The sequence below is a fragment of the Martes martes genome (assembly GCF_963455335.1).
Source record: "Martes martes genome assembly, chromosome: 12".
NCBI classification, from domain to species: domain Eukaryota; kingdom Metazoa; phylum Chordata; class Mammalia; order Carnivora; family Mustelidae; genus Martes; species Martes martes.
In genome coordinates, this window is record NC_137900.1 from 58718501 (window position 1) to 58746352 (window position 27852).

Consider the following 27852-nt stretch of genomic DNA (forward strand, 5'->3'; position numbering starts at 1 on the left):
AGGTACGCTCTTTCGGCACAGCAGCTTGGCCCTTTAAGGGCGGGGGACACGCGTCGGCGTCACAAAGCGCCGCCACCGCGCCGGGTGGCAGAAAGGAGGCGGGGAAATGAGCGGAGGAGGGCGGGGGAGGGAGGGGCGTGCGCACGCGCGTCTGGCCGCCCGCCTCCGAGAGCCGCCCTCCCTCCCGGCGCGCGCCCCTCCTCCCTCTCTCCCTCCCTCCTTCTTCTTGGCTCCGTCGCTCCCGCGGCGCGAGGCGCTCTTGCTCTTCTCCTCCTCCTCCTCCTCCGTCGTCGCCCCTCCCCCCGCGCAGCCGCTGCCGCCGTCGCCGCCGCCGCCGCCGCCAAGAGACCCCCGCGCGCCGCGCTCTCCCCGCCCTTCGGCCCCGCGCGCCCTTCGGCCCCGGCAGCCCCTGAGGAGAACGAGAGGGCGAGCGAGCGCGGCGCTCCCGGGCCGGCTCGGCCCCCTCCCCTCACCATCGCCGGCCCTTCGCCGCCCTCCTCCGCTTCCACCCCCTCTCCCCCCCCCCGCCGTCAAGTTGAGGCCCCCTCCGGGGGGGGGAGGCCCGGGACCGGGAGCGAATTCCCCTAACTCCCTCGGCCCCTCCCCCCACTTGGCCCGAGTGTGAGGAAAAGGGCCCGGCCCGGCCCGCGTCGTGTGTGAGGAGGACCCGGGCCGGCCCACGGGCCGTCTGGGGCCTGCTCCGGCCCGCCGGGTGTGTGAAGACAGGGGCCCGGTGCGGCCCGGCGGAGGGCGAGCGGAGGGGAGGGGCCTCGTCCGGCCCGGCGGGTGCGAAAGGACTGGGGCTCCGGCCCGGCGCCGCCGCCGCCGCCGCGATGGCCCAGCAGCAGATGACCAGCTCGCAGAAGGCCCTGATGCTCGAGCTGAAATCCCTGCAGGAGGAGCCGGTGGAGGGCTTCCGGATCACCCTGGTGGATGAGTCCGACCTCTACAACTGGGAGGTTGCCATCTTCGGACCCCCCAACACCCTCTACGAAGGCGGCTACTTCAAGGTACCCCTACCCCCTCCCAGAGCAGGCTTCCCCAGGCGGAGGCCTCCGCTCCCCGAGCCGCTTGTGGGGCCAAGAGTGTGAGCGCGCGTGTGTAGAGGGGGCTCCTCACCTCGGCAGCCCCCTCCCCCCATCTGTGGAAGCAGGAAGGCCTTGCTCACCAAGTGCCTTTTCTTTGTCATGGGGGCGGGGGCTGGAGGCCAGACTGCACCGGGAAATAGGAAAGCCTCTCTGGCTAGGGTAGTGGCTACCGGAGGAGGAGGGCTGTCTTTGTTTTGTTTCCCCAGCTGAGGGTGTGTGGGAAGAAAGGTGGTCTTTCCGGTCTCGTCTTCGCATCAGAACCATCCCCGCGCCGGCTGGAACTGCCCCAGAGGGCAGAGTGACCTGCGCTTAGTGGATTGGATCTTTCTTTTTTGGGGGGTGAGGGTGGGGGAAGGGTATTAGTCTGTCATTTCAGAGGCTGCCTAGAGACCTGACACTTTGAGGGTTTGATGGGCTTCTTGCGTGGTGGTAGTTCCAACTTCGCATTCCAGTAGGCGATAATGAATAGGACCCTAGGGGTGGTAAACAAGGGTGCCTGCGTTTCCTTGCCTTTCTCTACTTGAGGGGAACGCTAATTTAGCCCCCTCTCTGTTCTCATTCTCTGTTTACTTCAGTGGTATTTCAAAATGCCCTTTGTCCTCACCCTGCCACCAACTTTACTGGCTCCCCCCCCCCCCCCCCCCCGCCCCATGTAGGAATATCTGCAGACGGTGGAACATGTTATGTAGGGAGATTGATAGTTTCCCACTTCAGGGAGACAGAAGTGAAACGTTTTACTCAGGTGGTTAGCTCTAGCGAATGGGGTGGTTTCACAGATGAAAAGTATCTGAGGTGAGAGGTTTTCACTGAGTAGGACTGTTCCTTAGGCACCCATGATTTTAGAACGGTGGTTATTATCATGATATCCTGAATCCAGTGGTTTTCTTTCCTTTTTTTAAAATTCCATTTCTTTTTTAAAAATTTTAAGATAACTTGGCGATATTGGGGTTTATTGGGGTTTTTTTTGTTTGTTTGTTTCTGTTTTTCTTTTATCATTTTTATAGGGACAAATCATAGATTGAAGGTGGAATGTTTTAAATAGTGGAGACAGAGACAGAAAATTAATGCTAGGGAATCCATTTAATTTTATTTCCAAAAGTAAGTAAAATAGAGCAGTGAGTCAATCTTAGTTTGTTTTGAAGGGAGGAGCTATCTTGGCATAAGTTTTAAATGAGTGTCTTAGTCATGTAGTTATGATGTACATTTTTAGGACTACCCAGTTTTGTTTTTCTGTCCTTCTTAAGGTAGAACCTTCAGTGTCAGCTTTGAAATTGGGTCAACTTTGTAGAAAATGTGAAGAATTGACAGGGAGATGTTTAATATTCATGCCTGTGATAGTCTGTGAATACCTAGTAAAAACACATTTTTAGAAGATTGTGTAAGAGCAGTTCTCTTACCAACTATATGCTTAATGTCTTGTGGTCACCATACACTGTACCTTTTAGATGCAGATATCAACGAGCAAGTTATTAGTGACAAATTGGAGAAGCTATTGCTGTGTCTGCTGGCTAACTTTAGTGACAAAGTTTAATTTCCATAAAGTGTCATTATTTGGGACAGTTGAGAGTCAAGGTGAATGGGTACTAATTAGAATAATCTCTATTTCAGTGTTTTGAAAACTATGTGAAAGGAAATAATGGGTGCAAATTGCAGTATTTTTGCTTAAGTAGCAGGAAGAGGACTGTGGAGAATCCTCAGTTTGAAATAGGGAGTATGGGAAGAGGATTCCCTACGGTGACAAACATTGATTTTAGTTAAGTGCTTTGTAATTTCAGTCCTACTAGAAAGAATGGTTGAATTTCTTTGTATATGTTAGATTTCTTAATTTTTTTACGTTTATTTTATTTTTTAAAGTTTTTTTTGTTTTGTTTTATTTTATTTTTAAATTTGAGAGAGAGCAAGCATGAACAGTGGGGAGGCAAAGAGAGAGGGAGAAGTAGACTCCCTGCTCAGCAGGGAGCCTGACCCAGGGCTAAATCCCAGGACCCTGAGATCATGACCCAAGCCAAAGGCAGACACTTAACTGGCTAAACCACCCAGGCACCCCAATCTTTTTTACCTTAAATTAGGAAATTTAATAATGGATGAAAATTCTTAGGTTTTATGTTTTAGTTTTGTGTGAGAATTCTTGTCAGTTTTGTTTTCTTATATTTTATTCCTTATCGGAATCCTTATGGCTTTTTTTTTTTTTTTTTTTTTTTTGACAGAGAGAGAGAGAGAGATCACAAGTAGGCAGAGAGAGAGGGGGAAGCAGGCTCCTTGCTGAGCAGAAAGCCCGATGCGGGGTTCGATCCCAGGACCCAAGGATCATGACCTGAGCCGAAGGCAGAGGCCTTAACCCACTGAGCCACCCAGGCGCCCCTCCTTATGGCCTTTTATCCCAAAAGTCTTTTGTTGAAAAAAGGCAAGGGGTGCCTGGGTGGCTCAGTGGGTTAAAGCCTCTGCCTTCAGCTCAGGTCATGATCCTAGGGTCCTGGGATCGAACCCCGCATCGGGCTCTGCTCAGCAAGGAGCCTGCTTCCTCCTCTCTCTGACTGCTCTGCCTACTTGTGATCTCTGTCTGTCAAGTAAATAAATAAAATCTTAAAAAAAAAAAAATGGAAAAAAGGCAAATATATGGTCACGAGCAGTTAATACTGGTGACAGGTCTAAAGCCATTGTCTTTTATTTCATTGCTTTTGTCATAAAACAAGGCTTTTAGTGTATTCCACTACAGCTGCAGTTAAAAGTTGGCACAGACCTTTTTCTACCACTATTCTCCCATATCAAATGATAGTTCTTGAACATTTAGTATAATTTATTTTCAAGTTAAATTCTTCTATTTTGCATAATAGATTCTGAAGGCAGTGAGACCGCCATTCATTTTTAAATTTTTCATAATGTTACTCTTTTACTTTTACATATTAATAGGCTTCTTATTGATCTTTTTCACCGTGAAATAGTTGGCTCCAGTCTAACTATGGCATCTGTTGTGGTAGAAACCGGGACTTCGTATTTCACAAATTTTTTTTCTATTCATCTTGCTTTTGTTTTTTAAACATCTCAAAAAAAAATCTCAAGTTGTGTGTTTCTTAGCTCTGGGATTTGGGGGTAGCGTGTGTGATGGGTATAGGTAGTTTCTTGTTCCTGTTTTTCTGGATATTATAAAATCATTTTGGCCTTGATTTTTGCCCAGTCTTGATCTCTTAAGACTTACCGAGTGAACGTCTTTGCTGCTTCTATTTTTTCCTCTGGGGGTCACTCATTAAAAAACACAAAGTAGGAGATGGCTTCAAACAGAGAACACCTCTGAACTTAATTTTGCTGCTGTGGAGCAAGTTGGAATTTTATTATGTTACTGGATAAATAAATTGTTGATCAAGTGAGCAGTTAATGATGACTTAACAAGTTCACTATCTTTTCAAGTACTTCTGTTAGTGATCATAACTTAGTATGGCTGCTTTGGTGTAGAACTCCTTGGAGCTCCTGTATTATGTACTGAAAGCGCGGTAGCAGTGAGTCTAGCGATCAGAAAGTGAAGAGTGCCTGGGGTGCCTGGCTGGCACAGTAGTTGGTAGAGAATGTGACTCTTGATTGCAGGGTCATGAGTTCGAGGCCCATGTTGGGTGGAGAGATTAAAAAAAAGAAGGAAAGAGTGTATTTTTCATGATGTTCATAACTTAAAAGTTTAAATGATACAGAAGACTTAAAATATTGCAGTTAACTTTTCATAGGTTGATTTTATTCAATAATGTGGTTGAGACAGTGAAACAGGTTTTTCCATCTTTAGAAAATTTCAAACTGATAATTTAGGAAAGTGTTTGTTATATATTATAAGTTTTCCTTAATCGAAGCTTCTTTATCAGACTTAACACTTTCATTTATTTATTCATCTTTTAGAAAAGATTTTAATTTATTTCATAGTGAGAGAGCTTATGCATGGGCAAGGGGTGGGATAGAGGGAGGGGCAGAGGGAGAGGGAAAAGCAGACTCCCCACTGAGCAAGGAGCCTGATGTGGGACTCCATCCCTCGCCCTGGGGATCATGACCCCCAGCCAAAGGCAGATGCTTAACAACTGAGCTACCCAGGAGCCCCCACTTTGATTTATATTAAAGAAACTCTTCAGTAGTTTTAAAAAATATTGGATATGTATTATTTTCATTTGTTCTGGAATAAAATGAATCTTTTCTGTATTTTCTCCCCCCCCCCCCCCAAAAAAAAAACCAACCCTAAACCCTACCAAAATTAACCTTTGGTCCTGGCAATAGCATACTCTATTTTGTGACTCTCATTCTTAAGATAGAGTTGAAACAGTTATTTTAAAAAACTGATTCTTAGTCTTTTTGTTATATGGATTCTTTTGAGAAACAGTTTTCTTTAGGAAAACATTGGCACATATAAACTAGTTTGTATACATTTTCAGAGGGTTAACTGACAGGTTAAGAATTCCGGTTTAAAAGGATTTGGATAGGCAACTTAACTTTAAAATAATAAAATTAGTGCTTTTTTAAAAAAATAATCTTATAATGAGTCTTTCTGTAAATTAAAGCTGTCTTATTTCTTAATTTTTTCTCAGTCTCTCTGAGAATACCTCTTAGAGCTTTTAGCTGTAACCTTTTCTGGAAGCTGAACTTGGCTTGAGTGCTGAGTGAACTAAGGCAACACTGTAAATGGAAACATAGTTAATGTCCAGTGGTTTGGGGCACTACTGTAAATGGAGTTTTAGTGTTCCCCCACTGCCCCCCCCATGGCAAAAGTATAGCACCTCAGTATTTTATAGAATATTCTTTTATCCTGTTGATTCCAAAATGCTTTAAAAAAAATTTTTTTTAAGAATTTATTTATTTATTTGACAGAGAGAGATCACAAGTAGGCAGAGGGGCAGGCAGAGAGAGAAAGAGGAGGAAGCAGGCTCCCTGCCAAGCAGAGAGCCCGATGTGGGACTGGATCCCAGGACCCTGAGATCATGACCTGAGCCGAAGGCAGAGACTTAACCCACTGAGCCACCCAGGCGCCCTGCCTTTTTTTTTTTTTTTTTTTTAATTTAAGTTTTTAACTTGTTGGAAATTGAGATGTGCCTTAAAATTGCTTATCAACCAGGTGGCTCTTGAGATCTAGTTGTGAGAGAACCTTCCACTGAAATTTTCTAATAATTTTTTGGAATGCCAGCATCAGTGTCTTAAATTCAATAAAGTATTGTTTCTTCTTGAATGAAAGATTTGAGCCCTAGTTAATACTTTGATTGCAGCATGTTGATTCCTGTTTTTCAGAGATTTGTGTTAGTAAGTAGTTTTTACTGAGTACTCACCAAAGGCAAAGCGCTGTCTGAAGAATAGCTATAGTAAGGGAAAGTATTAGGACATTGGTAACCATAGAGCTTTTATGAATGATCTTAAAAATCTTTGTGCAGGGGCACCTGGGTGGCTCAGTGAGTTAAGCCTCTGCCTTTAGCTCAGGTCATGATCCTAGGGTCCTGGGATCGAGCCCCGAATGGGGGGGGGGTACCTGCTCAGTGGGGGGCCTGCTTCCCGCCCCCTCTCTCTGCCTGCCTCTCTGCCTACTTGTGATCTCTCTCTCTCTGTCAAATAAATAAATAAAATCTTTAAAAAAAAATGTTTGTGCAGGCTTTACAGAAATGTGAAGCGTAGGTGTTAGGTACTTGTTTATAAATGGTAATTTAAATCAAACTTTAAAGTTTTTATTTATTTTTTTTTTAATACCTTACCTTCAATACCTTGCCTATTAGCTCATGGGCATGTTTGAGCGCACTACCCAAAGCTTTAAAGTTTGAGCATTTGTCAACATAACCATAGTCTATCACGATAAAACATTCTATTTCATTTTTGCAACTTAGCATTACTGTTCCTAGTTTAAGATTCCAGAAGAACCTGTCTTGTTGGAGACAAGTGAATAAAGGAACCCATCTAACAAATTGGGCCATCTCTGCTAATCTATTATGGGGAAATAATAGTGAGGAAGCATTAGAAATTCAGGGCTTAGGACTACAGAACTCCACCTTGCTTGAAAGGTCATATTTAAAACTAAATCTTTTGGGGCACCTGGGTGGCTCAGTCAGTTAGTTAAGCATCTGCCTTCGGCTCAGGTCATGATCCCAGGTCCTGGGATTGAGCTACATATTGGGCTCTCTGCTCAGCTGGGAGCCTGCTTCTCCCTTGCCCTCTGCTTCTCTCCCCTGTTCCTACACTCTCTTTCTCTGACCAAATTAAAAAAAAATTTCTTTTATTTAAGTTTAAAAGTCCCAAGGGTAATTATTATCTGTTCCTCCAAATTATGGGTCGAGATTGTTATGATGACTTCAGTTTATATCTTAAATTCACTGCAAAAATGGATTTTTTGTTTTTGTTTTTGGACTACTTGAATTACAGAATGATAAATCCTGTTGCAGAAAGATTTTTTTTAAATTGGCAAATATATATATATATTTTAAAGATTATATTTATTTATTTGACGGAGAGAGAGATCACAAGCAGGTAGAGAGAGAGAGGAGGAAGCAGGCTCCCCGCTGAGCAGAGAGCCTGATGCGGGGCTCGATCCTAGGACCCTGAGATCATGACCTGAGCCGAAGGCAGAGGCTTTAACCCACTGAGCCACCCAGGCGCCCCAAATTGGCAAATATATTTAATAGCAACTTTTCTTGTTACTTTGGGGAGTGGGTTGGTGCTAGTGTTGAGAAATAGAAGTCTTAAAACTAGTTTTGGAATTAGAAATGAATACATCTCTCACAGAAATGACTGTGGGAGGATGATGGGGAGGGTGTAAATTTCTTAATGTGATATTGGTTTATGCTTTTAAAATAATAATGCCTTAATATTTTTCCAAGTAAATTTAAGCGTCATAGGAAACTTGAGTAGCTTTAATGTTAAAGCCTTTTTGTTCTTTCAGCTGAGTCTGTTAAGTGGTACTCGTTACCTCTATTATAGCATCTTTAGATCAGTGCCATAGTTTTATTTTTTTTTAAAAGATTTTATTTATTTATTTGACAGATCACAAGTAGGCAGAGAGGCAGGCAGGGAGAGAGGAGGAAGCAGGCTCCCTGCTGAGCAGAGAGCCCGCTCTGGGGCTGGATCCCAGGGCCCTGAGATCATGACCTGAGCTGAAGGCAGAGGCTTTAACCCACTGAGCCACCCAGGCACCCCTAGAAATAAGATTTTTAAGTTTATTTGTAGTCATACCTGATATATATAATAAGACAAAACAATAAGTTTTGTTATTCAAAACAATATCCTTCATATAATTTGAAAATTTTCTTTTGAAATTGTTGGCAGAGGCACAGGTAAAATTAGTGTGTAATATTTTGTTTTCACATGTTATTAAAAAAAAAAGATTTACTTATTTTTAGAGACAGAGGCAGAGGGAGAAGGAGTCTTAAGCAGACTGCAGAGAGCGGAACCTGACTCTGTCTTACCAGTCTGAGATATGACTTGAGCTGAAACCAAAAGCCAGAGACTTAATCGACTGTGCCATCCAGGCGTCCCTATATTCACAGGTCACTTTTGGTTGAAAAATATTATTACTCAGATTATTTACCTTACTTACCAAGTTGAATCTGAGTCAGTTTTGAATATTAAATGAAACAGAAGTCCACACTAAATAAGGAAAAGATTTGCCCCTAATAAGAACATTAAGAAGTTGGACAATAGGTTCTGAAGCCAGTTCTCAAAGAATTCTGAATTGTTTTGAGCAGTGTGGGTGTAGCACTGTTTGAGGGAGGGTATGGCCAGCCTTCGGAGGCATTTGCTCTGAAGAGGGCAAAGGTCATTCTGGTCGTTGGATTAGGAAAAACAAACAAACAAACAAACACACTTTTAAACCCATCTTGATCTTAATCACTCAACTGCCCCCCCCCCCCCCCCCCGCATTGGCTAAATAGGAATAATGATGTATTCAGGCTGCTAAGGACTAAGCCCTGTGAAAAACGTCCATGCTAATGTAAAAAAAAAAAAAAAAAATTGTAACTTTGTTCTCAGGGGTCCTACCTGGAGTCCTTTGGAATTTGTTAATCATATTTCAGCATTTACCCTGAATAAGCATGACAGAAAATTTGCTAGACGAAGAGTGAAATGTCTTACTGACGATAAGGAAATTACTGTAGAATTTAGATTTAAGATTTAAATCTGGGGGCGCCTGGGTGGCTCAGAGGGTTAAGCCTCTGCCTTCAGCTCAGGTCATGGTCTCAGGGTCCTGGGATCAAGCCCCACATAGGGCTGTCTGCTCAGCAGGGAGCCTGCTTCCCCCCTCTCCCTCTGCCTGCCTCTCTGTCTACTTGTGATCTCTCTCTGTCAAATAAATAAATAAAATCTTTAAAAAAAAAAAAAAGATTTAAATTTGGTTGAGCATCCATTTCTTGGTTTTGGCTCAGGTCGTGATCTCCGGGTCCTGGAATCCCCGTTCTTCCTGCTCCATACTCAGCAGGGAGTCTGCTTGTGTCCTCTTTCTGCCCCTTTCTGGGCTAGTGCTCTCTCTAAATCCTTTTTTAAAAAAGGGAGGGCTTTAAAATGAGGAGAGCACTTCCTGAGTTTTTAATTAAATCTCCATTTTATGTAAGTTTTTTCTGAAGATTTTTTTAATGGTAAAGTACGGAATAAATTAAGTTCAGAGAGGTTCCTTTGTTGTGCCTGAGTTTTCGAGTCCTTTCGCGTCCGAGAGACCACCAAGGAGCCAAGCACAGATGCAATCACACGAGGGCTTATTTGACAAGCTTAAGCTTGGGCCCAAGTATTCCCGACACCAGTGGAGTAGGGACTTGGACCCCAAGCTTAACTAAGGCAGGGGTATTTATGGGTTCCTGTTACTAAAGCAGGGTGGGGCTTCCTAAAGTAGGGTGGGGGTCCTTAGAACTAAAGTAAAGTAGGGGAAAGTTCAGCCCTTAGACACAGGGGTCTGAGATGGCTGTACTTATGCTAAGGCTAAACCTGAGGTGGGATGGCCTTAATTTTTCTCTGCCTCCACACCTTAAATTAAAAATGGTGCTAATAAGTGGCAAAACTGGAAAAGTTACTTGAGGATAGGTAAGTACTGTATTAAGGAAATCAGTTTTTTTCTGTTGTGACCAAATCTAGTAGTGTGTGAGTCTAAACGCTCTTAGATTATGTGCTCGTTTAAGAAATGCCACTGGGTCTTTGAATTTCCTTAGCATTTGGCAGAGGACCTAAAAGAGTAGGTACTTATTTTGGGGGGAGTCACATCCTTTGAGAATGACAGCCCCCTTCCTTCCTAATGCATGCAGTTTCAAGGAATTACTGATCTCTAAATTTTTTCCATACACCTTAGATGTTCAACTCCTAGTCTAGGATATGTGGTAGACTAAAGTGGCTAAATATTTAGACTGCTTAGTTACTCTAGTTGTCTTTTCCCTTTTGGGAAGTTGCATTTTATTTAGTTTTATTTAGTTTTGACATTTTATCTATAGTTACTTGTTTCTCTGAATTAGATCTCATGTTCTTGATGACCAAAGTTTTAACTAAAAATTAAGATTGAAATATTGATTATACAGTAATACAGCAAATTATGATCTTTGTGTAGGGTTCCTCTTGTAATTTAAGTACTATAAAACTGGGGCACCTGGGTGACTTAATCTAGTGTTCGCCTTCATCTCAGGTCCTGAGCCCAGGGTCCTGGGACTGAGCTGCCCATCTCTGCTCAGTGGGGTGTCTCTGCTTCCTCTCTCTGTACATACCCCCACCCCGGGTGTGCGTGTCCCACGCTTAATTGTTTACAGTAAGTAAGATACTTGCAAGCAAGTATCTTATTTAATATCTAATAAAATCTTACCTAATAAAATCTTTTAAAAAATACCAGAAAACTTACTTAGAAGAGGTTAAAAATTTCAGAACAGTGATGGTGAGAGACATTACTCAAACCTGCCAACCATAGCAACCTGGACCTCTGTAGTCCCATGAAGATAAAGATTGTTACACCTCACTTGGAAAATTTAATGAAATTAACCTAGTTCTGTTTTAGCCTGCTTTTCAGAGTATCAGAAGACATCTTTTAAAACTAGATATTTTATTTTTATTTTGTTATTATGCTCAGTTAGCCACTATATAGTACATCGTTAGTTTTTGATGTTATGTTCAGTGATTCATTCGTTGCATATAACACCCAGCGCTCATCACAACTTGTGCCCTCCCAATATCCATCTCCCTGTTACCCCGCCCCTAACCCCTTCCCCTCTGAAACCCTCAGTTTGTTTCCCTGTTTTAGAATTTCTTATACAGTGGAGGATTTTATTTTATTTTTTAAAAAGATTTTATTTATTTATTTGAGAGAGAGACAGAGAGAACATGAGACAGCATAAGGTCAGAGGGAGAAGCACACTCCCTGTGGATCCAGGAGCCAGTTGCCAGAGACTCGATCCTGGTATTCCAGGATCATGACCTGAGCCGAAGGCAATTGCTTAACCAACTGAGCCACCCAGGTACCTTAAAGTGGAGGATTTTAAAGTAGTAATTGTAAATGTAATGTATTTAAAAAAAATTTTTTTTTAAAGATTTTATTTATTTATTTGACAGATCACAAGTAGGCAGAGAGGCAGGCAGAGAGAGAGAGAGGGAAGCAGGCTCCCCGCTGAGCAGAGAACCTGATGATGCGGGGCTCAATCCCAGGACCCTGAGATCATGACCTGAGCCGAAGGCAGCGGCTCAACCCACTGAGCCACCCAGGCGCCCCTGTAATGTGTATTTTAATGAGGTTCTTGATACATTAAAAAATCAGAATAATTTTTATTATTTATTTATTTATTTTAAAATATTTTATTTATTTATTTGACAGAGGGAGATCACAAGTAGGCAGAGAGACAGGCAGAGAGAGAGAGGGGAGGAAGCAGGCTCCCTGCTGAGCAGAGATGCGGGGCTGCATCCCAGGACCCGAGCCAAAGGCAGAGGCTTTAACCCACTGAGCCACCCAGGCATCCCAGAAAAGCACATTTTTAAAGCTGTATTTATGCTTTGATAATATTCTCTGTGTGTGTGTATATATATATATATGTACATATATATATTTTTAAGGATTTTATTTATTTATTTGACAGAGAAGTTGCAAGTAGGTAGAGAGGCAGACAGAGGGGGAGGGGGAAACAGGCTCCCTGCTGAGCAGAGAGAGGGGACCACATGGGGCTTGATCCCAGGACCCTGAGACCATGACCTGAGCGGAAGGCAGAGGCTTAACCCACTGAGCCACCTAGGTGCCCCGTGTGTATATATTTTGTTAAGGAATAATTTTGGTGAAGTTTAGCCAAATGTGTGTGTATTTTTCTCCCCCCATATATATAAAGTCTCCTAAATAAAAGATTAACTGCATCTTGCCTGTACTGTTTACATATATACCTTGACCAAATTAATTATTAACAAAGCAGAGTAGGCAGGGAACTTTTTTTTTAAAAGATTTTATTTATTTATTAGACAGAGATCACAAGTAGGCAGAGAGGCAGGCAGAGAGAGAGGAAGAAGCAGGCTCCCCGATGAGCCGAGAGCCTGATGCGGGGCTCGATCCCAGGACCCTGGGATCATGACCTGAGCCGAAGGCAGAGGCTTTAAACCACTGAGCCACCCAGGCGCCCCATAGGCAGGGAACTTTTAAAGTCAGTTAAATTTCTGTGTGAATTACTATAAACAAGCTCTCCTGGGTTATTGTTTGAGCTACCAAGTATGTCTTGGAGTGTACATCTCTAATGAGGCCTGTTAGAGATTTCTACTAGTATGGCCCCCCCTTTTTTTTTTTTTAAAGTATGTCGTATTTATACTAAAGACTTAGACACTGAACTGTACTCTACCTTTTTTTAATAAGCCTTTTCTGTATTCACTCTCCTGGATATTGGACAGTGTCTACCCAGTCACACAAGTCTAGAAGCTGGAAATAAGTTAAGATGATTTCTGCTTTCTCTTTCTACATATCCAGTTATTTTTAGTATCTCATGTCTCTGCTGTTTAGCCCCTCCTCTTCATTCCTGCTGCTACCATGTAAGTTTATACTCAGTTGTCACTCACTTGGACTGTGATAGTAGCCTCTTTGCTGTCTTATACCTCTCCATTCAGTGATGCTACCAGAGTAATCTTTCTAAAGCTCTAATCTGACTTATCTCCACCAAAAAAAAAAAAAAAAGATATCTGCTCATCTTTCACAAAATTAGGTAAAAATTTATTTCTGTGGCATACAGGGCCCTTCAAGAACTGTATTTCCAGTTCTTGCCCCATAGGTAATTTTTCACAGTGCCATTGCCTAAGTTGTTACTTGCCTTTTCAGCTTTTCTGTGCTCTTTTTAGTCTGGGAAATTACAGCTTAAATTTTAAAACCCAATTCACTGTGATGATCATCTTCTGAAAACTTTTCAGGTTCATCCCTGTAACCTATGCTCTTCCCAGTTAGACTGTTGTTGTTTTTTTTTAAGATTTTATTTATTTATTTGACAGACAGAGATCACAAGTAGGCAGAGAGGCAGGCAGAGAGAGAGGAGGAAGCAGGCTTCCCGATGAGCAGAGAGCCTGATGGGGGGCTCGATCCCAGGACCCTGAGATCATGACCTGAGCTGAAGGCAGAGGCTCTAACCCACTGAGCCACCCAGGGCACCCCCCCCCCCCCCAGTTAGACTGTTTTAAGATAAAGCCAGACACCCTGTCTTTTCATCCCTAATTTACTGGACTCCGCAAAAGATAAGAACTCTTTTAAAAAATATAATTGAATTTTTTTTTAATTTTTAAATTTTTTAAAAAGATCTTATTTATCTATTTGACAGAGAGAGACAGTGAGAGGGGGAACACAAGTGGGAGGGTGAGAGAGGAAGAAGCAGTTTCCCGGATGCGGGGCTCAATCCTAGGACTCGGGGATCATGAGGTGAACCGAAGGCAGATGCTTAACGACTGAGCCACCCAGGCACTGAATAAACAGTAATTTCTACACCTGAAGCTAATGTAACATTGTGTGTCAAATGTACTCAAATTAAAAAAAAAAAAGTTCCTTGGGAACCTGGGTGGCTCAGTGGGTTAAAGCCTCTGCTTTCGGCTCAGGTCATGATCCCAGGGTCCTGGGATTGAGTCCCGCATCGGGCTCTCTGCTCAGCAGGGAGTCTGCTTCCCCCACCCTCGCTCTCGCTCACTCTCTCTCTCTCTCTCTCTCTGCCTGCCTCTCTGCCTACTTGTGATCTTTGTCTGTCAAATAAATAATAAAAAAATCTTAAAAAAAAAAGTTCCTTGGGACGCCTGGGTGGCTCAGTTGGTTAAGCAGCTGCCTTCGGCTCGGGTCATGATCCCGGTGTCCTGGGATCGAGTCCCACATCGGGCTCCTTCCTCGGCAGGGAGCCTGCTTCTCCCTCTGCCTGCCACTCTGTCTGCTTGTGCTCACTCTCGCTCCTCCCTCTCTCTCTCTGACAAATAAATAAATAAATAAATCTTTAAAAAAAAAAAAAAAAGTTCCTTAATATTATCTAATATTCAGATTGTCCCAGTCATCTCACTGATAAACCTCTAAGTTCGTTTGAATCAGGATCCAAAATTAAATCTACATTTGCATCTGGTTCATATGCTTCTCAAGGCCTTTTTTTTTTTTTAAGATTTTTTTTTTATTTGGCAGGTGGGGGGGAAGCAGGCCTCCCGCTGAGCAGAGAACCTGATGGGGGGCTCCATCCCAGGACTCCGAGATCATGACCCGAGCCGAAAGTAGAGGTTTAACTCACTGAGCCACCCACGCGCTCCTCTTAAGGCTTTCTTAATTGATAACTCTTCTCTTCTCTTCTCTCCCCTCCCCTTTTTCCTTTCTTTCCTTTTCCCTTTCTTTTCCTTTATCCTTTCCTTTCCTGGGGGGGATGGAGGTCCAGAGAGCACAGGGAGAGAGAACCTTAAGCAGGCTCCATGCTCAGTGTAGAATCTGATGTGGGGCTTCATCTCACAAGTCTGAAATCATGGCCTGAGCTGAAATCAAGAGTTGGACATTTAACCAACTGAGCCACCCAAGCGCTGCTCATCTTCATCGTCATCTTCTTCTCTTTTTAATAACAGTTTTAGGGGTGCCTGGGTGGCTCAGTTGGTTAAGCACCTGTCTTTGGCTCACGTCATGATCCCAGGGTCTTGGGATTGAGTCTGGCATCAGGCTCCCTGCTCCTTGGGAAGCCTTCTCAGTCTCCCACTCCCCTGCTTGTGTTCCCTCTCTTGCTGTCCTTCTGTCAAAATCTTAAAAAACAAAAACAAAAACAAAAAAAAACCAGCTTTAATGAGATATAATTCACTTATTTAAATATACAATTCAGGGGTGCCTGGGTGGTTCAGTGGGTTAAAGCCTCTGCCTTTGGCTCAGGTCATGATTCCAGGGTCCTGGGATCGAGCCCCACATCTGGCTCTCTGCTCAGCAGGTAGCCTATTTCCTCCTCTCTCTCTCTCTGCCTGCCTCTCTGCCTACTTGTGATCTCTGTCAAATAAATAAATAAATCTTAAAAAAAAATACAATTCAGTGTTTTTTAGTATATTCAGTTTTATAGTCATCATAACAATCAATTTTAGAACATTCTCTCCATCCAAAAATGTCCCATACCCATTAGCAGTTACTCCCCATTTCTCCCCAAGCTCTAGGCAACTAGTCTACTTTCTATGACTATATGTTTGCCTATTTCTTAAATATACAGGTTTGTATTTCATATAAATGGAATCATATAACATAATGGTCTTCTGTGATTGGCTTCTTTAACTTAGCATAACATTTTCAAAGTTCCTGGGTTAGCAAGTTATAATACTTCATTCCTTTTCATTGTTAAATAATGTTTCAGTGTATGAACATTTGAGTTGTTTTCTACTATTTGGCTATTAAAAATAATGCTGATAGGAACATTTACGTACAGATATCAGTGTGGACCTATGTTTTCATTTCTCTTGGGTATTTACCTAGGAATAGAATTAATGGGTCATATGAGAACTCAGTGTACCATTTGAGGAACTGAGACTGTTTTCCAAACTAGCTGCACCTTTTAACATTCCTGCCAGCAATGTCTGTGAGGGTTCTGTTTTCTCTATATCTTCACCAACACTTTATCTTTCTCTCTTTTTTAAACTTTATTTGTTGCCAGTTGAGTGTATTCAACTACTGAACTGTTTTGGACTGGTGATAATTATATTTTATGACAAACTAAGGATGTTATTAATAATATTAAGAGTAATGGAAATTTACTATGTTTCTAACACAGGGGATCACCAGACATAATCATGGAAAGCTCTAGTTCCAAATTTACCTAGCTGCATATTTTTTCTGCATTATTTCTTCTCTGCTTTAATTCTTAAAACTTCCCATGCAGAATCTAGTCATATCTTACCTTCTCATATCTCATGCAACTAAATTTAGATTAGTAGATTTGGTGGAGAAGAATACTAAATTCTTTGGAGTGAAATCTATCATGCGGTATTATACTGGAATTTCATAACTTTAATGATGTAGTGAGGGACATTTAGTAAGGGCATTAAGTTATTGTTTCTCTAGGAAAAAATTCAAGCAGCATGAAAGTCTTTCTCTCCCTGAAAATCACTTAACTGTTAGACATTTAATCCTCTAGAAAATTTTCTGTGCATATGCAAACATATCTATGCATTTTTAAGCTATAAATATGATCATACTTAGAGGTGCCTGGGTGGTTCAGTCAGTTAAGTGTCTGACTCTTGACTTCGACCTCAGGTCATGATCTTGGGGTTGTGGGATCCAGCCCCAAGTTGGGCTTTCCAGTTGGCAGGGAGCCTGCTTGAGTTTCTCTCTTCCACTGCCCCTCCCTGTGCTTGCACATTCTCTCTCTCTCTCAAATAAACCCTTTAACATTTCTATTGAGAATACCTTCCATGACTTACTTCTTTTTTAGGGGCTGGTTATTTTTTGTTGGTCACAGATGATTATCATAAAGATACCCATCCCACTTAACCCACCCCACAGGCCTAGGGCAGGGTGGTTCCTCACCCCACACTCCTAGAGTAGGGTGGTCAGATTTTTCCCCTTCTCTCTTTGTTTCCCCACACTTTCACATTTTGGGGATTTCTGTGAGCCTGATCATTTAACCCTCTGTTTATCTCTCCCTGTGTAGCTCTTCCTGTCTCTTACTCATTCCTCCCCCCTGGAATAGTAACCCCAACTGCCATTAGGGAGTGGGACAATGACTTCTCTGGCTGCTTCCTGCTGAAATGGGGCAGCAGGCTGTGTGGCAGTTAGAATCTGTCCAGGGATCCATCCAGGGGCTTTGGGATGGCTCCAGGAGGGTCATGATGGACAGCAAATGGTACATGCATCAGCACATTCAAAAGGGTGTACTTGAAAGGGGAACCCTCTTACACTATTGGACAACCTTTTTTTTTTTTTTTTTAAGATTTTATTTATTTATTTGACAGACAGAGATCACAAGTAGGCAGAGAGAGAGGAGAAAGCACGCTCTCCACAGAGCAGAGAGCCTGATGCGGGGCTCGATCCCAGGACCCTGGGATCATGACCTGACCCGAAGGCAGAGGCTTTAACCCACTGAGCCACCCAGGCGCCCCGACATTTTTTTTTTTTTAAGATTTTATTTACTACTTTGATGGAGAGCACGAGCAGCCAGTGGGAGCAGCAAGCAGAGGGAGAGGGAGAAGCCAGCTCCTGCTGATCAAGGAGCCTGACGTGGGCCCAATCCCAGGACTCTGGGATCAAGACCTGATGCTTAACCTACTAAGCCACCCAGGCTCCTCTAGCTTTTTACTCTTATAAGCAAAGCTTAAAGGGACATTTTTATTTTCTTAAAGATTTTATTTATTTATTTGAGAGAAAAGGAATGAGAGAGAGAGAGCATGAGAAGGGGGAGGGTGGAGGGAGAAGCAGAGTCCCTGCTGAGCAGGGAGCCTGATGGGGGACTCGATCCTGGGACTCCAAGATCATGACCTGGGCCAAAGGCAGTCCCTTAACCAACTGAGCCACCCAAGAGTCCTTTAAAGGGACACTTTTACATTTCTATATTGTAAGTAGATTTGCTGGATTAAAGATGTATTTAAATTTTACTAGAAAGTCAAATTACCTTTCAGAAATACTAATTTTTTTAAAAGATTTTATTTATTTTTATTTGAGAGAGGGAGTGAGAGAGTGAGAGGGGAGAAGGTCAGAGGGAGAAGCAGACTCCTCATGGAGCTGGGAGCCTGATGTGGGGACTCGATCCTGGGACTCCGGGATCATGACCTGAGCCAAAGGCAGTTGCTTAACCAACTGAGCCACCCAGGCGCCCCACAGAAATACTAATTTTTATTATATAATGTATATGGGTATTATCAAACTATAAAATTGGCAGTTCTGATAAATCAGGTTTAATGATGGTTGTTTCCCTTAACTGTGAATGAAATTTAGCTTTCATGTCATTGGCCATTTGTAATATATATGTAAGTTATTTATACTTGTCCTTTTCCCATTTTTCTTTAGGTTTTGTTTTTGTTTGTTTTACCAAGGATAAAGGATGTTTACATAAAGAAGGTCATCATTTGTCAGATGTATTGCTTGTTGCAATATCTTTCCCTATGTGTCATTTATGGATGATGTAATTTAAAATACTGTGCTTACAATTCTGCCCAAGTTAAGGCACCTGGGTGGCTCAGTGGGTTAAGTGTCGCCTTTGGCTCATGTCATGATCCCATGGTCCTCAGATCGAGCCCTGAATGGGGCTCCCTGCTTAGCAGGGAGCCTGGTTCTCCCTCCACCCTTTCCTCCTACTTGTAATTTCTTTCTTTCTCTAATAAGTAAATAAAATCTTAAAAAAGAAGAGCAAATAGAAAACTGCCCAAGTTAAACATGAAGACAAGCATGGAGAAAATTGTTTGTCACTGTCATGACAGTAGGATAGAAGAATTTGTAGGGTTTAAAGTAAGCTCTCGTAAAACATTGTCATGTGAATGATTCATATCCTATGAAACAACAAACTTGATACAAATAAGGTGTGGGCTGATTGAGAGTTATCTGTGTATTTTACTGTGAAAATGGTAATACCACCATATAAAAAATAAAATGTTAAAAAAATATTAATCTCCCTTTTACGTTTATTGTAGAAAGCTTTAAAAGTTCCTGAACCTATGAAGAAAATCACTTGTAAAGATGCTACTTAAAAATACTTTTTTTAAAAAAGTAAACTCTTTGCTCAGCGTGGGGTTTGAACACACGACTGCCGAGATCAGCAACTGAGACAGCCAGGCACCCCTAGAAATAATACTTTAGGGGCACTTGTAGGTGGCTCAGCGGGTTAAAGCTTCTGCCTTCAGCTCAGGTCATGATCCCAGGGTCCTCGGATCTGGCCCCGCATTGGGCTCTCTGCTGAGCAGGGAGCCTGCTTCTCCCTCTCTCTCTCTGCCTGCTTGTGATCTCTGTCAAATAAACAAAAAACAACCTAAAAAAAAAAAGTATTATCAGAGATAATACTTTTATTTTTTTTTTTTATTTTTTTTTTTTTTTTTAAGATTTTATTTATTTATTTGACAGACAGAGATCACAAGTAGGCAGAGAGGCAGGCAGAGAGAGAGGAGGAAGCAGGCTCCCCGCCGAGCAGAGAGCCCGATGCGGGGCTCGATCCCAGGACCCTGGGATCATGGCCTGAGCCGAAGGCAGAGGCTTAACCCACTGAGCCACCCAGGCGCCCCCAGAGATAATACTTTTAATATATTTTCTTCTGAATATGCCGTTGTTCATTTAAAAAATTAGATACTGTGTATTCATTTTTTTTTTAACTTAATATATTTAGAATATTTCCCCAGTTATTCATTGTTTGACCTTTTCTCTTTTGTTGAACCTGGAGATTTATTTTGTTTTCTAAACAATGCTATGTTGAATACATTTTTATATTTGTATTTGTGTATTTTTCACGTAAGTTTCCGGTACCAAGTATATTGGGTCAAAAGGTATGAACATCTCCATAATACCTGCAGAGAAGATACTTTGAACTGTTTTTCTTTTCTTTCTTTTTTTTTTTTTTTAAGATTTTATTTATTTATTTGACAGAGAGAGTTCACAAGCAGGCAGAGAGGCAGGCAGAGAGAGAGAGGAAGAAGCAGGCTCCCTGCCAAGCAGAGAGCCCGATGCGGGACTCGATCCCAGGACCCTGAAATCATGACCTGAGCCGAAGGCAGAGGCCTAACCCACTGAGCCACCCAGGCGCCCAGAACTGTTTTTCTTTTTTTAAAGATTTTATTTATTAGAGAGAGAGAGAGTGAGAGAACATGGCAGGGAGAGTGGAGGGAAAAGCAGACTCCCCCACTGAGCAGGAAGCCTGACACATGGGGCTTGGGGCCGGATCCAGGGGATTATGACCTGAGCTGAAGGCAGAGGGCTTAACTGGCTGAACCACCCTGGCTCCCCTTGAACTGGTTTTGACAAGATAAGGTGCAATAGTAAAAATGCTAGTTTTCTGTAGGGCTAAGATACCATTAAAGAGTTGGCTACTCTGCCTAGGTTTTAGATAATTATATGTGGAAAATTAAAGGAATCAGATTAGCCAAAACAATTTTTTTTTAAAAGATTTTATTTATTTGAGAGTGTGGGTAGGGTGAGGGGCAGAGGGAGAGAATCTCAAGCCTACTTTCCATTGAGCACAGAGCCTGTTGCAGGACTGTATCTCACAAACCACGAGATCTTGACCTGAGCGGAAATGGAGTTGGAAGCTCAACCAACTGAGCCACACAGATGCTGCAGCTAAACAATTTTGAAAAAGAATAGGAACTTTGGGGTATTCACAATACCCAATTTTAAGAAGCAATATAAGGTAATGCTAATCAAGACAGTGTAGTATATTGAACTAAAGAAACAGAATAGAGAACCAAAAATAGATTTACACAAATATAGTCAACTGATTTTTTTCACAAAGGTACAAACATAATTCACTGAAGAAAGGATAGTCTTTTCAACATATGGTGCTGGAAAAATTGCTCATCTGTATGTTAAGTGAGGCTCAACCTAAACGTATCATATGCAAAAGTTAAAGTGGATCATAAACCTAAATGTAAATCATAAAGCAGCAAAACACTTGGAAGGAAGCACTGGAAAAAGTCTTCTTCTTCTTCTCTTTTTTTTTTTTTAAAGATTTTATTTATTTATTTGACAGACAGATACCACAATTAGGCAGAGAGACAGGCAGAGAGGGAGGAAGGGAAGCAGGCTCCCTGCTGAGCAGAGAGCCCGATGTGGGGCTCGATCCCAGGACCCTGGGATCATAACCTGAGCTGAAGGCAGAGGCTTTAACCCACTGAGCCACCCAGGCGCCCCAGAAAAAGTCTTCTTGACGTTGAGTTTGGCAGAGAGGTCTTAGATAGAGCACCAAAGGTGTATGAACTCTGGAAGAAATGACTGATGAAGTGAGCCTCATCAAAATTTAAAACTATTTTCTATCAAGTACACAGAAAAGAGAAGGAAAAGACAAGCCATGAACTAGGGTAGTGCTTTTGTACAACACATGTCTGAGAAAGGAGTCAGAATGTTCTTGGGAGGGACATGGAAATCTGGTGGGCATTTCCAGGTGATTCTGATTCCTGATTCTGATTCCTATTCTTGATACTCGGTATGATTCTATTTTGCTTTATTTTATGATTAAAATGCCTTTATGTCCCAAAGATACATATACATTTTTTTATCAGTCAAAAAAGGGGGTATTTTAAAATTTTTTACGTTTATGTGCTTCTCTACCATCAAATACCATCTTCCAGTGCAACCATGACACAGATACACTTGTGAAATTATAACAAGCCTTTTTTAAAAATTTTTTTAAGATTTTATTTATTTATTTGACAGAGAGATCACAAGTAGGCAGAGAGGCGGGCAGAGAGAGAGAGGGAAGCAGGCTCCCTGCTGAGCAGAGAGCCCGATGCGGGACTTGATCCCAGGACCCTGAGATCATGACCTGAGCCTAACTGAGCCACCCAGGCGCCCCTAACAAGTTTTTCTTTAAGCTTCAGAATTTTTATGTTAATATCTTGTATAATTTTACTCTAAGGATTTTTGTATATGACGGGTTTGTTTTTTGTTTTTTTTGGTGTGATTTTTTTTTTTTTTTGGTATATGATTTTAGTTCTAACAAAATAGTTCTGATTTTTGTTCAGACAAGGAAATTACTTCATAACATATTTAATATATTTGAGGCAGTAATAAATTTACTTAGTAAATGAGAAACTAGTAAAAAGTATTGCTAAACTGAATATTCTTAGCTTCTTATGTAATGCTTTACAAACATTTAGAGAAGGATATGGGGCCCAAGTAAATCATTATTATGTTTTTCTCATATAATTAAAGCTATCAGTATTAACTTCAGAAACATGGAGTACATTTAAAGTTTGTCATTTTTATTTATATATACTTTTGGTTACCAGTACTGAGTGTTTCCTCTAATCAGGCACCATTTTAGGTGTTGAGGATACAATGAACAAAACACTTGACTCATGGTGCTTATGTTTTAAGTGGGGGAGATAGACAATGAACAAAAAAATATGTGACATCTTAGAAAGTGGTTAAGGAGAAAGTGCTAAGGAGAAAAGAGTGAAATTGTGAAGTAGGCCTGAAGTTGGGAAGAGGGTATTAAATTTTTTGTATATGACATTTTTAGATATTTCTGAAGAAATGTGACTTTTGGAATGTGATTATAAAGAGGGCATAGAGCTAACCAACCATGAGGATCCACGGAAGAAGACCTTACTTGAGAGTTCAAGAATAGTGTTACTCTTTGTTGTATGCTCTCATGAGTTAATCAAGTAGAAGGCAGTGAGTAAAAGTTATGTTTATTTTCTTTAATAAAGACTTACAATTAGTTTTTGTTGGTTTTTTTTTTTTTTTTTGGTTGTTTTTGGTAAGTGCTGTTTAGTGCAACTAATTTCTTGGGTTCTTACTGGTGGTGATTTTAGTGCCTACGAATGACTTTAGAGACTATAGATTCAAGGTTAAAACTTAAGCTATTAATGTTAATTTCTTAGTGGAGTTAAAGAGTAGGCATTTGTATTTTAGTGATCCTTTGAGCTTTATGGTGCTAAACCTCATTCTTCCTTAGTGTTAGTAGAGAAGCATTATAATATAATGGTTAAAAATATGGGCTCTGGGGGTGCCTGGGTGACTCAGATGGTTAAGCATCTGCCTTCGGCACACACATCATGATATCAGGGACCTAGGGTTGAGCCCCCAGTCAGGCACCCTGCTCAACAGGGAGTCTGCTTGTCCCTCTGTCACCCCCCACCCCCACCCCGCCACCCCCTGCTCACTTTCTCTCTCTCTCAAACAAATACATAAAATCTTTAAAAAAAAATGTGAGCTAAGGAGTCAGATGGCTAGGTTCGGGTTCTAAGCCTGTTATCTTGAGCAAATTATTTAACCTTTGTAGGCCCTTAGTTTCTTCTGTAAAATAGGGGGAAATGTGGCAGCTACCTTGTTAGGAATACTTTGAAAATTAAAAATGCTAGTACATGTAAAAATACTTAGAATGTGCCTGCTATGTAAAAAGCACTCAGTAAATGTTAGTTGCTGTTAGCGTTAGCAATACCATTTTGAGTTGTTTTTCTTTTTTTTTAAGAGTTTGTTTATTTATTTGATAGAGTGCACACAAGAAGGGGGAGCAGCAGGCAGAAGGGGAAGCAGGCTCCCTTCTGCTGAGCAGGGAGTCCAATGTGGGGCTCCTTCCCAGAACCCTGGGGTAATGACCCAAGCCGAAGGCAGACTCCAGCTGACTGAGCCACCCAGGTGCTCCCCATTTTGAGTTTTAACTTTATAAGTAATAACATACGCAAGGTAAAAAAAAAAAAAAAAAAGCTGAAAAATTTTATGTGCTGAATATCCTACTACCCTTCTCCATATCCCTGGTTGTTCTTTGCAGAGGTGTTTTTTTTTTTATTTTTTTAATTTAAAAAAATTTTTTTAAATTGTGGTAAATATATATGTATAGTTTCTATATATTTCTGTGTATAGAAGTATATATAGAAATATATATATTTCTGGGGCGCCTGGGTGGCTCAGTGGGTTAAAGCCTCTGCCTTTGGCTTAGGTTATGATCCCAGAGTCCTGAGATTGAGCCCCGCATTGGGTTCTCTGCTCAGCAGGGTGCCTGCTTCCTCCTCTATCTCTCTCTGCCTACGTACTTGTGATCTCTGTCAGTCAAATAAATAAATAAAATCTTTAAATAAAAAGAAGTATATTTATTTCTCTCTGTATATAAAGAGTTTCCCATTTCAGTCATTTAAAAAAATTTTTTAAGTAGGTTCCGCACCCAACATGGGGCTTAAAGTCACAACCCTGAGATCAAGAGTTTTATGCTCTACTGACTGAGCTAGTCAGGAGACCCCTACTATTGTAACCATTTTTAAGTGTATAGTTTAGTACTTAATACCATTAATTTTTGTACTTTAAAAGCTGTCTGATTTTGCTATGAAAGATAATAAAAAATATCATCTATCTACTTCCCCTCTGCTGTATATCCTCCCAATTTTCGAATAGTTTCTAGGCTTTTAGATTTCTTGTATTGAGTTAACAACTTTTTTAAAAGTTTTTATTTATTTAACAGAAAGATCACAAAAAGAGGGAGAAGCAGGCTCCCCGCTGAGCAAGGAGCCCAGTGTGGGGCTCCATCCCAGGACCCTGAGATCGTGACCTGAGCTGAAGGCAGATGTTTAACCAATTGAACCACCCACATAACCCTTGAGTTAAACATTTTTTTAGAAATCAAAGTTTTACCTGTCTCTAATTTAAAGAAACAAATGGGTTATACAAAGTTATTTCATAGGGGTGCCTGGGTGGCTCAGTTGGTTGGGTGTCTTGACTCTTAGTTTCAGCTGGGGTCATGATCTCACGGGTCATAGGATTGAGCCCTTCGTGGGTTTCCATGCACTGCAGGAGTCAGCTTGTAGATTTCTCTCCCTGTGCCCTTTCCTTACTCTTGCGCATGCGTGCTTTCTTTCTCTCTAAATAAATGGGGGCGCCTAGGTGGCTCAGTCACTTAATTAAGCCTTGGACTCTTGATTTTGGCTGAGGTCATGATTTCATGGTCCTGGAATGAGCCCCCCATTGGGCTCTGCACTCAGCTGGGAGTCTGCCTCAGGAACACCCCCCCCCCCACTCTCTTGTCTCTCAAATAAATAAATAAGCCTTTTAAATAAAATAAATAAATCTCTTTTTTTAATTTTTATTTTATTTTTTTAAAAAGATTTTATTTATTTATTTGACAGACTGAGATCACAAGTAGGCAGAGAGGCTAGCAGAGAGAGAGGAGGAAGCAGGCTCTCTGCGGAGCAGAGAGCCGGATGCGGGGCTCGATCCCAGGACCCTGGGATCATGACCTGAGCCGAAGGCAGAGGCTTTAACCCACTGAGCCACCCAGGCGCCCCAAAATAAATAAATCTCTTAAGAAAAGTTATTTCATGGGGGCACCTGGGTGGCTCAGTGGGTTAAAGCCTCTGCCTTCAGCTCAGGTCGTGATCCCGGGGTCCTGGGATCGAGCCCCACATCGGGCTCTCTGCTCAGTGGGGAGCCTGCTTCCCCCTCTCTCTCTGCCTGCCTCTCTGCCTACTTGTGATCTCTGTCTGTCAAATAAATAAATAAAATCTTTTTAAAAAAAAAAAGAAAAGTTATTTCATAAAATAGTTCTCCAGACAGCCCCTCCCCATTTCTACCACTCCATGAGAAAAAACTTCTAATTCTTGTATCTAATTATTTTGGTATTTACCTCCTTAATATTGTGCTTCTATTACTACTATTTGATTTTAATTAAAAAAATATTTTGTTTATTTGACAGAGAGATCACAAGCAGCAGGCAGAGAGGGAGGCAGAGAGAGGGAGAGAGAGAGGGAAGCAGGCTCTCTGCTGAGCAGAGAGCCCGATGCGGGGCTAGATCCCAGGACCCTGAGATCACAACCCGAGCGGAAGGCAGAGGCTTAACCCACTAAGCCACCTAGGCGCCCCTGATTTTTAATTTTTATTCATTCTCTATGATTGCCCACTATGGGAGATAAGGATTTCTTTTTAAATTCCTTCACTGCCTTCTCTTTCCCTTTGATGTACATGCATATATAGTCCTTCAGTCTCCCTACGGTTATAATTATAGATCTTCACTGCTTACTTTTTTTTTTAAGATATTATTTATTAATTTGACAGAGGACACAGCGAGGGAGGGGAACACAAGCAGGGGAGTGGGAGATGGAGAAGCAGGCTTCCTGCTGAGCAGGGAGCCCAATGTGGGACTCAATCCCAGGATCCTGGGATCATGACCCGAGCCAAAGGCAGACAGACAGTTAACGACTGAGCCCACCCAGGTGCCCCCTTAACGTGGTTTTTTTTTTTTTAAGATTTTATTTTCTTTATTTGACAGATACAGTGAGAGAGGGAGCACAAGCAGGGGGAGTGGGAGAGGGAGAAGCAGGCTTCCCACAGTGCAGGGAGCGTGATATGGGGCTCAATCCGAGGACCCTGGGATCATGACATGAGCTGGAGGCAGACGCTTAACGATTGAGTCACCCAGGTGTCGCTCATTTTACTTTTCATCAGTCTCTTGAAGTACTCTGACTTTTGTTCTGCATGGTTGCTTTCTTTACCTTCTTTACAACTATTACCTGCATTCACTCCCTTCACCATCATCCTGAGTGTTTCATGCTCCTACCTGTGTTGGATTGGCTGTTTACCTTATCCTCTGTGTTTTGGTGTATTCTTTTGTTTTGGTATATCTTACACTTCAGTAGATGTTTTTGAGGAGTTGTGCATAATAGGTGAATTTTTGAGCTCTTATTATATCTTTATACTTGAATTGCTTGGAAGAATATAGAATTCTAGGTTGGAAATCATGTAGCTTTAGAAATTTGAGCCTATTGCTCTGTTGTCTTCTTGGTTCCAGAAGGGCTATTTGAAATTCAAAACTGTTCTCAGTCCTGTCCATTATATGTGAACTGTTTTATTTTTTTGTTTTTGTTTTTTTTTTAAGATTAACTTTTTTTTTTAATTAAGATTTATTTATTTATTTATTTATTTGACACACAGAGACCACAAGTAGGCAGAGAGGCAGACAGAGAGAGAGGAGGAAGCAGGCTCCCTGCGGAGCAGAGAGCCTGATGCGGGGCTCCATCCCAGGACCCTGGGATCATGACCTGAGCCGAAGGCAGAGGCTTTAACCCACTGAGCCACCCAGGCGCCCCTGTGAACTGTTTTCTTCTGGAAATTGCAGGATCTTCTTAGTGTTCCCACTATTCTGAAATTTCACATTGCTGTGGGTACTTTTAATCTGGAAAACTCACATTCTTCACATTTCTGTGGGTACTTTTAATCTGGAAAACTCACATTTTAATCTGGAAAACTTGCATTGGGAAATTTTCTTGAATTATTTTAGTGATTATTTTCTCCTATAAATTTTTGCTGTTCTCTTTTGGAAGTGCCTATTACTGGATGTTGGATTGCCTGGATTAATCTCTAATTTAAAATTTCTTTTTCTCTGATTTTCAGTTTTTTTGTGTTTTTATTTTTTATTTGTTTATTTTATTTTTTTTAGAAGCTATAGATTTTTAATCTGAAGATTGTGTCTGCAGAAAGCATTTTACGTAGAAGGGGCCCCAGAAAAATAAGTCTATTTTCATAGGTCTTAATCCTTGGCCTTTAAGTGTTTGCTACCCACCCACATATTATTTGGTAAGACACAAAAGCAGCTAAAGGTCTGTCCCTTGTCTTCTTACTAAAGGATTACCAATAGCCTGAAAAGCAACATTGTGTCCCAGTATTCACTACTTACATACATGAGCCTTTTAATTCCACATTTTCATATTTATTAGGGCAGTTGGAGTTGGTAGCTTCTAACCTTCTAGT

General features: G+C 41.6%; 1 protein-coding gene across 1 annotated transcript in view; it reads left to right on the plus strand.

Moving 5' to 3' along the window:
• The first annotated feature begins 401 nt into the window (after positions 1-401).
• Positions 402-27852, plus strand: part of UBE2R2 (ubiquitin conjugating enzyme E2 R2) — a 107852-nt gene continuing 80401 nt past the window's right edge. Inside the window, exon 1 of the mRNA XM_080820541.1 lies at positions 402-1010. Coding sequence (XP_080676667.1) covers positions 834-1010 — 177 coding nt within the window. The 5' untranslated portion in view covers positions 402-833. The remainder of the gene's footprint in view (positions 1011-27852) is intronic.